The sequence below is a fragment of the Cheilinus undulatus genome, linkage group 14 (assembly GCF_018320785.1).
Source record: "Cheilinus undulatus linkage group 14, ASM1832078v1, whole genome shotgun sequence".
In the NCBI taxonomy this organism is placed as follows: domain Eukaryota; kingdom Metazoa; phylum Chordata; class Actinopteri; order Labriformes; family Labridae; genus Cheilinus; species Cheilinus undulatus.
In genome coordinates, this window is record NC_054878.1 from 41,482,806 (window position 1) to 41,495,370 (window position 12,565).

Genomic DNA, 12,565 nt, shown 5'->3' on the forward strand with positions numbered 1-12,565 from the left:
ATCCAGCATCAGTTAAAAGTTGTGGATTAAACCTCCAACTTCTCTGATTAGGGGGTATATCACATAAATTTAAAGAGAATGTAACGGAGAATGATCAGAGATAATGATATTATGATATCTGGCATTTCCAGAGTACGGCAACAGTTTTCCATCTACAAGAAAATAGTCTATTCTGGTATAACTATTATGGACGGGTGAATGAAAAGAATAGTCCCTGCCTGTTGGATTGAAAATCCTCCATCACATAGATTCATATTCCCAATGTATGAATTCAGAAATTGACTTGCATTGGAGGGGGTCATTGAATGCACAGATGATTTGTCCAGATGGTAATCTAGAACACAGTTAAAATCGCCCCAATAATCAAATTAGTAGTGGCCACATCCGAATTAGCCCAAACACCTTCCTATAGAATTCAGGATCATCCTGATTAGGCCCATAAATATTTAACAGTGTTATGGGTTTAGAATGCAACTCTCCTACCACCAAAACATATCGCCTCCTTATCAGCAACAGTAAGTTGATGTCTAAAGGGAACTCCTTTCTTAATAATGATCGCTACACCTCTAGTTTTAAAAGGGAAAGATGAGCGATAAACTTGGCTAATCCATTTACATCTGAGTCTCAGATGTGAGTCTCTCTTTAAATGGGTTTCCTGCATAAATATAATCCCTGCTTTCAAAGACTTTAAATGTGCCAGCACCTTGCCTTTAACAGGTTCATTTACCCCTTTAACATTCCAGGAACAGAATATCACCTCACCCATATTCCCCTTTGATGTACTTGAATCATCCGGTGTCATATTGGTACATCACACACTTGTCTGTCAGGTAACACTCCTCCCCACCCACCCCAGCCCCCATATTATGAACAACAAAACCAGAAAACCACTGCATTGTGTGTTACTCCTAGAGTACAACACAATCTCACTCCTGGAGGACTATATAAACTAAAATGTCAAACAGGATAAAATAATAATAATAATATCAAATAAAGATCACCTCCTTATTTATCTCCAGACAGTCTAGGTGTCAATTCACAGTTACAAAACACAAAAAGCAGCTCTACAGAATTGAAATGTAATCAACAAAACAGGACACCGGCTGCATTGCCCTTATGGGGTTTTATGAAGTAAAATAATACTAATAATACTGATAAGTTAAACTTATTGGGGAAAAACTGAAATTAGGAGTCTTGCTAGTAGCACAGTGACAGCACAGTAACAGAAATGTGCTGCAGTTGTGAACCCACTACTTCAGTAACAACCGGAGTCCATCTTAAACCGTAGTATGTGTCTTTCACCAAAATGACTTAGGTGTGGAGTGTGGATAACTATTATATGTAGTGCGTGCATTACCGTCCAGCTCTGATCACCCCGGTCCGAAATGTTTCTCAGCATAAGCCAAGGCCTTCTTTGGATCTGTAAACATAAGCTCCATACCATTGTGGGTCACTCTTAACTTTGCTGGATATGCACTTCCAAACCTGACCCTGGGCTTGTCCCGGAGAAGCTTCCTGACTGGAGTGAAAGCCGCACGCGCCCTGGCAACATCATAGGGGAGATCTCTAAACATCTGGATCCGCTGTCCTCGGTACTTTAGCTCCTTCTTGTTAGAAATCTTGCGAAGAATATCATCAAAGATGTGCCCATGATGAATCTTTAGAATCATGTGCCGCGGTGGCTCGTCATCTCCTTGGCGTTTCCTGATCGCTCTGTGGGCTCGGTCCAGCACTGGTTTTTCCTCTAGTTCCAGCACCTCCTTGAGTAGACCCGCAGCAAAATCCCTGGCGGGTTGTCCATGCTCCATCCCCTCCTTCACACCCGCGATTCTCAGATTTTGTCTCTTAGAGCGCCCCTCTAGATCCAGACATTTATCGTTCAGTTGGTTGACTTTGTTCGTGAGGCGTTTAACTTGCGTTTCCAACTCCGCCATAATGTCCGTTGTGCGTGAGGCCGATTGTTCCAGTCCATTCAGTGTTTCTGCTTGCAACCCGGTTTGGGTTTGTAGCTTAGCAATGTTAGCATCAGTTTCTGTACGTAAAGCGGCAATTTCAGCTCTCAGAGTAACCGAAACGTCCGCAATCCTTTCATCTATCTTGTCACAAATATCAGTTTTTATAGTATGTAGCTCAGAGCGTACAGAAGCTATAGCCGCTAACACCACGCTCTCGTTGGGGTCACATTCACTTGTCTCGTCTTCCTCCTCCTCAGGCAAGGTCGAGGCTCCACCTGGGCCTTCATCCACAGAGTCACCCCTCGTCCTGCTCTTTCCCCGCCTTGAGTGCGGCATTTTAAATTTGTAGAAAAGTTGATGCCCCGAGCGTATACTGTTTGGAACTTTAAGGATGAATATCAAAAAGCGCCCGTGTTTTGATGAAAATAGAAGATTTAAGTCGAAATTCACGAGAGCTGCCTCAGGTGCATCTCACCCGTCCATCGCGCCCCCTAGCGTCCAGTCATAATCTTTTTAATCAGAGCACAGGTTCAGTACACAGGAGGTCAGTAAAAATCAGGCGAAGGCCCAAAAACAGTAGGCAAACACAGGGTGATCACAGGACTGAACTGGGTCAAAACACGAGGAATCAAACAGGGTAAAAGAGGGCTTGAAAGTACAATAAACAGGAGCAAGACAAGATGATCTCGCACAGAGGTTCGTAGTGGTACAAACAGGTAAATCTCAAAAAATTAGAATTTCATGAAAAAGTTCAAAATTCTTTGTCACTCATTTCAGAAAGTGAAAGCCATACAAAGAGTCATTACACAGATAATGAAAACCCAAACTTTAGTGTCTCGGAAAATTAGAATAGTATGAAAACGTTCAATATTGGAAAGTCATGGTGTCACACCCTAATCAGTTAATTAACTCCAAACACCTGCAAAGGTTTCCTGAGCCTTTAAATGGTCTTTCAGTCTGGGTCAGAAGGCTACACAATCATGGGGAAGACTGCAGACTTGACAGATGTCCAGAAGACAGTCATTGACACCCTCAACAAGGAGGGTAAGCCACAAAAGGTCACTGCTAAAGAAGCTGGTTGTTCACAGAGTGCTGTATCCAAGCATATTCATAGAAAGTTGAGTGGAAGGAAAAAGTGTGGTAGGAAAAAGTGCACCAGCATAAGGGAGAACCGAAGCCTTGAGAGGATTGTCAAGCAAAATCCATTCAAGAATTTGGGAGAGCTTCACAAGGAGTGGACTGAGGCTGGAGTCAGCACATCATTGGCATTCCTTGTGTCAAGCCAGTCCTGAACCAGAGATAACATCAGAAGCATCTTACCTGGGCTGTGGAGAAAAAGAACTGGACTGTTGCTCAGTGGTCCAAAGTCCTCTTTTTAGATGAAAGTACATTTTGCATGTCATTTGGTCCACTGTGTTTTCTGAAGTCCACAATCAACGCAGCCATCTACCAGGACATTTTAGAGCACTTGATGCTTCCTTCTGCTGACAAGCTTTATGGAGATGCTGATTTAATTTTCCAGCAGGACTTGGCACCTGCCACACTATATATATTGTTTTGCCTTTGTTTCTTTATTTTTATTTGTTATCTTTTTGGCCGTCTCTTTTTTCTCGTTTAAGTTTTTCTCCCATTGTTGTTGTTGATGTATCCTCCACACTATCTCTTAATTTGTTATTACGGTTATTATTTTTTACAATTTTTAACGTCCTGTACCTCTTTTTTTCTCCTTTTTTGTTCGTGATTTTGTATCCCTATGGTTGCCGCACCCAAAACACAACATAATTACTATTCTAATTTGTACTTTTATTACTATCATTAATTTTATCATTATGCTTGTTGCTGTTGTTGCTGCTAATATCATTATTGCTGTTGTTGTTGCTGTCAGTAATACTTACAATAGTCTTTTTTTTTTTTTTTTTTACTTATTCATCTATTGTTTTAATTATTTTTTCTTTTTCTACATTTCTGGTACTGTTCATAACAGCGACACAATTCTAACACTATCACTGACACCCCACGCTTCAAACAACATAGTACACCAAATTATTGACATCACCCCCTCGCTGCTCCCCATACAGACCAAGTGGGTGGACCAAGTCATCATTCAATCCCTAAATGTAATTGGTTGGTCCTCATCTTTCATGATTGGCTGTTGTCTGTGTGTCAGCCAGTGTGACAGTCGGAGCAGATGTTCCACCGATTCTTGTTTACCTTCTTAATGGCATTAAAATGCAATAACATTGCTTGCTGCTCCAATGTATGACTTTATTGTTGTCTGTAGACGCATTAAAGCAGTGAGGAAGGTGTTTGTGTAGTCACAAACTAAGTTTTAAGCCATAGAAATGGGAAAGAAAATACAGGTGACCGTGCAGGTGCCTGTTCAAAACAAAGCAAATGGAGGAGACACGCAGAGAAAAACTTCTCATTGTAAGTGGAATATTTGTCGTCCAGTATGATTGTGGTTATGAATCTGATGGTTATGGGAATGTTTATTCTTGCACACAGTCTGCAATGGGCACATCTTGTCTGAGGGACGCTTTTAAAGAAGGAGGATTTTTCTCTGAGGATTTTTTTTTTTTTTATCTCCGTGGGGTAAACGTTTTATCTGACTTATCTGCTGCAACTTAGTTTCTCCCCTCCACATGTAGATCTCTCTCTGTCCCTCATGGATCATCTTCTGCTCAGCTGAGAAAAGTTTTAACAGGAAAAATGCTGCCAACTTCTTTCGCACATTGTAAGCATCTCTGCTTCCCCTGTTTCTAACCATGATCCCTATGGGCTGGAGTCTGACTTCATGTGCCTCATCCCATCTCTGATTTTGGATGGGATGATCAGAAAGTGGAGTATACATATTGCCATCACAGCCGACTCCATGTTTTCTTATTTTAGATTTATTCCAGTTTTAAGGACACTCTGTCGGGCTGACAAATCCCGAAGGCACATTCTATACAACCATCCTGGCATGAGAGAGCCTGCATGGATCTCCTACCATGGTGAAGGGCATTGGACCCTGGGCTCCTGGTCCTAGTAGAGGCTTGCATCCAGGGTTTTGGCCCCCAAGTGCAGAATTGGCCTAGATGCCTCCAAAACATGTTTGGCTAAAGTCCCCCACTCCACTTGGATGTGGATGAAGCGATTGTCTGTGTTGACCAGAGCAAGGCGAAATGGAGAAAGTCTTCTTGTAATTGAAGTAGAGGCTCCCCAACTTTCTGGGTGCTTCAGTGGTGACATGCTTACCATCAATGGCACCCAGACAGTTTGGGAAGTTTCATCTAGTCCAGAATTTGAATGCCATGCCTTTCCAAATCTCCCTATCTGGTCTGGGGTTATTGAGGTCATATGCACAGACTCAGAAATGGTGCTCACACCTCAGTGGCTCACAAAGCCTTCACCAGTTCCTAGGAACCTGTAGAGGAGACACGAGAGAAGTTAATCAGTAAAAATAGTATTGCTTTTTCCTCCCAACAGTTGGAAAAAAGATGGAAGACACTGCGAGATACATTCGTCAGAAATAAAAAGCCAGAAAAACCTTCCCAGTGGCTCTGCTGATGACACAACAAAGGAGTGGAAAAATGAAAGGATGATGTTCATCTGTTCAGCCAAGATGGTTAGGAGACTTTCTGTCTTGTTTTTAAAGCTAACCCCACAAAAAAGTTACAGTAGTTAACTAATCAAATAATGTCAACACTTACCTTACATATTATGTTTTCAATTAGATATCTGATATGAATGAAATCATTACTTTTTTAGTATTAATATGTTTTAGTTCCAGAGACACTCTGCAGGAGGAAGAGGAAGCACTGGATTTGACAGTTCTGGACGACTGGAAGAGGATGAAAAGGCTTTCAGAAGAGCCATATGGAACCACTGCGCTGGTTCCTCTGCTACAGAGGGCTTCAAACTATGTGACAACTATACAACCCTGATTACAGAGACGTCTACCGCCCCCACACAGAGAAAGAGAAGGTCTTCACCAACACCATCAACAGTAGAGAAACAGCTTTTGAATAATATATCATGTCACTCCCTCTGGTATCGAGGAAATGAATCATTTTGCCATTAGCTTAGTGCCAGTTCTGAAAAGACTCCCCCAGGCAAGCACAAATGCAAGTCAAAACACACATCCTTAATATCTGAGTTTCCATCATCAGTTTGCAGTAGAATTCGTTCTGCTCTGGAGAATGACTCCCTTTCTTGTCATTTGAAAAAACAAAACAACATGGAGGAAATAACTACAAATGTCCACTACGGAGGACATTTTTTTAAACACTTAAATACTATGCTAAAATACAGATAAAATAATTTAGACTAGTGATGCACAATAAGTATTTTTTGAAACGATACCGATAACAGATAATTTCCTACTCCTGATGGCCGATAAGAACCGGTCATTTTTTCTCAATTGTTGATTTAAAAAAAAGACGTTTGTGTGAAGTATTTATGCACATCTGTGGGAAAGAAGGGGTTAATATGTGGTGAGCAAAGATCTCTTTAATGAATTCTAACTGACATCACTGGTGTTTAGATCAAAAAACAAAGAACTATTCTGACTTTACAACTGTTATTTTTTAGTAAATCATTTGTGACAGACGTTTTCTCTTTAAATGAATTAAAGTATCTTGACAAGTGGTCAAATCTGACATTTCAATAAACTAAACAAGAATTCAGCTGACTCATGTCAAATCACAGACAAAATCAAATGACAACAGGCTGTCATGCTTAACAAATGGAGATGTTTGGGGTCTGGTTTTTTTTCCTTTTGCTGCATAAGTCAGAAATAAAGAGAGTTGATGTTTGAAATAAAGATTAAAAATATGCACTGACAGAAATCTTATCAGAGATGGGTTAAAATGTTAAGTCCATTGTGGTCTGTGGTTAAACTTCGGTTCCTAACATCGACTAGACTGAATGAAACCACATCACACAGAGCAGGCAGGGATACATCTATGAAAGCAGCGGTGGATCAGGAGACTGTCAGACTGATTTTGTCATTTATTAACGTTGCACCTTTTGGCTCTAGCAAACTTTTGGCGATTTCCAATGCCTGCTGAATCAACACTCTGCCTAGCTTTGGCTTGGTCCTAATGCCCGCGGCTTGCAACTACTGCCGCTTCTTTTTAACGTCATAGAGATGAAGACTTAGCTCTAATGCTGCTTCCTCTTCTTCTCTGGTGTTTAACAACAGGTTATGTAGCGCAGCGCCATCTACTGTTCTGTAATGTGTAGTTTTATGAGAAAGTGAACAAATGCCTTTATTATCGGTGAATTTTTATCGGTTAATATTTTATTATCAGGATAATAAAAATATGTAAAATATATTCAATATCGGCCGATAATTCATCGGCGCCGACAATTATCGTGCATCCCTAATTCAGACAATGTTTAAATGTGTTGTCAAGAGACTTACATAAAATATGCCAACATTTCAAGCCAAAATTTACTCAATAAAAAGTATTATGCACTTACCTTTCTCTTCTCATAAAATGTGCTTGCACTAATGAACGCCATTTTCCTTAATGAGGTAAATAAATGTACCAAAGCCCCACCCCTTAACATCTGGTATCATTGAAAAGCCCTAAATGTCCTCTGTCATGTCAAAAGGAGTTAATTCAGTAGTATGTAGTAGGTGGGAGATATTACAGATGTCCTTCACACGAAGACAAATTTGAACTACCGGTAGTGAGGAGGATATGGCTGTTCGGCCCTTAAAATCTTTTCAATTTCAAAAAGTGTCGTTTTGGAAGAAGCCACACAGAAAGAAGTAACAAAGTAAGCGGAGGCTAGTACAGACGTGAAACAACGATGCAGCCCAGTGACACCATAGCCACTAAAATGGCATCTTGCAGATGAATGCATTTTATCAAGTTCACCCTAATGTGTAAAAAAACATACTTTTTAATGTATACAATAAATAATTATGTAATTTGATTAATGTCAATATGGAATTATATGCAGGGTTTCTTTAAGAGTCTTATCTGACTCCAGCCTACCAACAGCTTGAATGTACTCCTGGAAACAAGCAATAGTCTGTTTGGATTTACAGTGGGGGTGTTTTTACACATTTGCTTTAGTTTACTTTATGTAACTACATTGTTCTATATATTTGCATGTTTTATTGCTTGTCTAATATTTCGTCTTAGTTTAATGCCTTGATCAAATTTTGTGTTTTACAAATTTAAGTTTAAAGTGTAAGGCTAAATAAACAGTAAATTCATCAAAGACAGTTTTTCTGAAGGTAGAGGGAATTTTAAATAACTTTAAAATTACCTTAGTGTCCCATCAAGCCTCTGCTTTATTTTGATGGCGGCTTTGTAGTTAGTGATTTGCCTCATCAGGTCATCTCCAACCAAGGACAGGAGCTCATCCTTTTGCTCAGCAGTCATTGAGAAATACTTGAGGTGTGTTTCTGTGGTTAAGGCAAAGCTCTGCAACAAGCTGATAAAAGGCTCCCGCTTCTGGTTGAGAGGGTGAACTCACATGTGTAGCCAGATTCTCGTCTTCTGCATCCGGAGCAAAAGACCCAGGACTAGGGCATTTCTACGATCCACAACTTGTCCTAAAATGCAATTATAAGTAGAGAGTTTAGTTGACTTTTGGGCTCAGTGATGAGTTCCTCAGTCAAAAAAACTCATCACCGAGCCCAAAGTAGCGTGCACACATCACACACAAGCAAACACACACACACCAACAAACGCAGTTGTTATTTCCAGGCATTTATTCTTTGGTAGATTATAGAACATACAAAAGATTTTACTCACCCTTTGAAGCGAGGGAATTTGAAATTGCAGCACAGTGAACTGGAGAGACACGCAATGCACTTCTTGAAAGACTTAAATCAGATAGTTTCTGATAAGCCTGACCTCCCCTCACCTGTTTGCCAGGAACCCTAAAACAACCCTGTGAATGGTGCACAGGGTTGTTTTGGGGTTACCCACAACCAAATCTGCTGCAAAAACAAAAACAAACATGCATTTCGCACCCTCCAGTGGATGATACTTTCTCAATACTCAATATAACACAAGAAAATAATAATTTTGAGCCTTTTTTAAAGACTGACAGGGCTTTGATAGCAGGGAGATGCAGCTGACACAAAGAAAACTCACAGCTTGTGTGAAAGCTGGAAGGAGCCAGAGCAGACGCCCGTATCACACACGCCCAGCGAAACATGCAGCCAGTGTGAAACAGGCTTTACACAATATATGAGCTCCTGTGGAACAAGTTCTTAGGCACAGTGTGTGCAGGTATGCAAGATACACAAAGCAAGATGACTGATTAAAAAGTTTTTCAAAAAGTGTACAAACACAGAAAAGCGTCTCAGTCATGGTAATGTGTGTAATGAGTTACCTTCCACCCCTTCTGTCTGGTCTGCATCATCCAGAGGCTCTGTGCTATTGTCACTACTTCTACCTGACAGAAAACAAACAAAGCTAGATGTAAGTTCTTTTCATAGCAAAGGTTCTGGCCAAAAAGGCAGCACAGCTTAACCATGTAGAACAGATGGATCTGCCAGTTTGTCATCAGACAAATCCATCTTGAAAAGCCCTTATCCACATGTTTGTGGGTCAGGGTGCCAAAGTATTTGTTTTGAAAGGGCATATGACTGTATGTGAACCAAGAAAAGGGTCAGCTTCACTTGTTTTTTTTGTTTCTGAAAAAAAAAAAAAAAACCATAAAACAGATAGTCTGTGCCTTTTTTTAATTTGGGGTTTTTTGAATTAAAACTGTAAAATGGGGAAAAAAATCTTAAAAAACAGTTGAATTTTGTTCAAGGATGAGGAAGCAAGTGGATTTGACAGTTCTGGAAGAGGATTAAAGGCTTTCAGAGGAGCCATATGGAACCAGTGCTCCTGTTCCTCTGCTACAGAGGGCTTCAAACTATGTGACAACTATATAGCCATGATTAGAGAGACGTCTACCGCCCCCATACAGAGAAAGAGAAGGTCTTCACCAACACCATCAACAGTAGAGAAACAGATTTTGAATATCATACTATCATGTATTGAGGAAATGTATCATTTTGCCCTTAGCTTAGTGCTCTCTCTGAAAAGACTCCCCAGGCAAGCACAAATGCAAGTCAAAACACACATCCTCAATCCGCCCGGGGGAAATGGAAACATCACACACACAGGGAGAAATACCACCAACACAACAGCAGCTGTCTAGATTTCATTCACTTCAGCCTCCACCCATGTTCCAGTAGAGCCCCTTAGTAGCACCTCCACCTCCTCCCACAGGAGCAGACCAAAGACCTCACTGGTCTGTCTTGGAAGATTTGGAAAATTCTCCAATCTTTCACTAATTTGACTGATTTAACTGAAGTGCCCTTGAAAACTATGCAGCAGTATTTATTTGTGAACAGTGATTTTGTAAAGTTAGGATTTTTGTTTACTTATTTAATGCCAGTGGAAGTAATAATTTGTTTACTATTCATCTTCCCCATTTACTTCCTCAATGTAATATTTTTGTATAATTCTGTCATGTAGATTTTGCAAGGTCCATTTTTATTTCTATCCTATGAGGAACCTATATTAATAAATATGTTGAATTAAGTAAATTTAATCTGTCAAATTTGCATAAAGGATCACAAGATTTCCACTTTATAGTTAAACGAATAATTGGTTACCTACGTAGGCTGCAATCTTAGTGCCATGCATTCTGGGTAGCCCTCATTGTTCTTACCTTGATCTACATCACAGTGACTTATTCCGCATGCATCTCTATACTGATTACAATGTGTGTAATGAGTTACCTTCCACCTGTTCTGTCTGGTCTGCATCATCCAGAGGCTTTGTGCTATTGTCACTACTTCCACCTGACAGAAAACAAACAAAACTACATGTAAGTTCTTTTCAGAGCGAGGGTTCTGGTCCACAGCACAGCTTAACCATGTAGAACAAATGGATCTGCAAGTTTGTCATCAGACAAATCCATCTTGAAAAGCCCTTATCCACGTTTGTGGGTCAGGGTGCCAAAGTATTTGTTCTGAAAGGGCATATGACTGTATGGAAATCAAGAAAAGGGTCAGCTTCACTCGTTTATCGTTTCTAGACAGAAAACATAAAACAAATTATCGGCGCCCTTTTTCATTTTTTGGGTTTTTGAATTAGAACTGTAAAACGAGGAAACAAACTCTGAAAAAACTGTTGAATTTTCTTTAATATCTTTTATGTAATGTCCTTCCTTCAGAAAGGAAAGCTATTACAAGATTACGCAATCCCATGCCATACCCTGTGGACAGCACTTGTTTTGGGCCAATTTCATCCTACAACAGGATAATGACCCATATTATTGGCAGTATATTATTATCAGCTGATAATAGCTTAAAAAGTTAATTATCGGTATCGGCCGATAGTAAAATTTACGCCAATCTGCCAATTTCCACACTGACAACAATCAGAGGCAAGTAGAGCAAGGCTGCTAGTGGAGGATAATCTGCATCGATGTAGACTGTCTAAATCCGAGGCAAGGCAACAAAGGAGATTATTTTATTCCTGAAAGAACTACAGCAATACAAATGAGTCTTAAAAATCAGGATGAAAAATAATCGTACTAAAATCTCAGTTGGATCACCATGTCACCTCGTCACCCATCATGACATTTCTGCTTGAAACCGTCCCCTTCTGTTTTTAGCATTAAGACTTTCTAATCTACATATCACCTCATTTTCTGTCATGACCAGTGTTAGGAGTAACGTGTTATTAAGTAACGTGTTACAATAACTGTTACTTTTTATGGTAACTAGTAGTGTAACACGGTTCTTTTTAAAATCATTAACTCCATTACAATCACTGATCACCTGCTACCCGTTAATTTTACAGCTGACAACTCGTTGATGAAGGTTAGTAAACATCTGGTTCAGCAGACAATGAGACGACACCGTAAGCACATCAGCATCCTGTGAGAGAGAATAGCCTCTGCAGAAACACACAAACAAACACAGGCACTGCAGCACGCACACACATCATGGCTGAGCACTTGAGCGTGAGCTCTCTGTCTTGGAAATACGAGCACTACTTTCCCTTATCAGGATAAATGACAATAAAGAACAGGGAAGAAAAACTGTCGTTACAACCACCGCTAACCCAGGTGCAGCTCACATTAGCACAGCAGACCAAAGAGGAGCCACTCCATGCAAACAAACAAACACAGCTGGATTTTAAAATCACCGCCAGCTGCACAGTGTGTCACTAAGGAAGCAACAAACAGACTGATAGCAAGGTAGGCTATGTTGTTGAAGACACACTGATATCAGCTGTAGAGTCCACTGCCTTGAGAGGAATAATGAGAAAAGTCGAGAGAGGACCGTCATGTAGAAAGACATTTACAGGGCAGCTGGGATTTAATCTGCACACTTTCAATAGAGTACAGCTGTTTTAGACTTCTTAACAGTGTACACATACTTTAACGGTGTCAGAAGTTTAGAAACATTTCTACTGAGTTCTACTGTTTTACCACTTTCCAACATAATGATAATGGCTACAATGTTATATGAAAACAGTTATTTCCTCTCACACTGCCACAACAACACACTTTAATGTGATATGTACAATAATGAGGATTGATGAAAAAAGTAACGCCTGAGTTACTTTTCAAAGTAACTAGTTACTTTT

At 40.1% G+C, this 12,565-nt stretch overlaps 1 protein-coding gene across 1 annotated transcript in view; it reads right to left on the reverse strand.

The window, feature by feature from the left end:
* LOC121521864 (5-hydroxytryptamine receptor 3A-like) overlaps nt 1-12,565 on the reverse strand; it is a 33,634-nt gene that overhangs the window by 17,110 nt on the left and 3,959 nt on the right. The window contains exons 4-5 of the mRNA XM_041806039.1: nt 10,705-10,767; nt 9,300-9,362 (exon numbers count right to left, since the gene is read on the reverse strand). Coding sequence (XP_041661973.1) covers nt 9,300-9,362; nt 10,705-10,767 — 126 coding nt within the window. The remainder of the gene's footprint in view (nt 1-9,299; nt 9,363-10,704; nt 10,768-12,565) is intronic.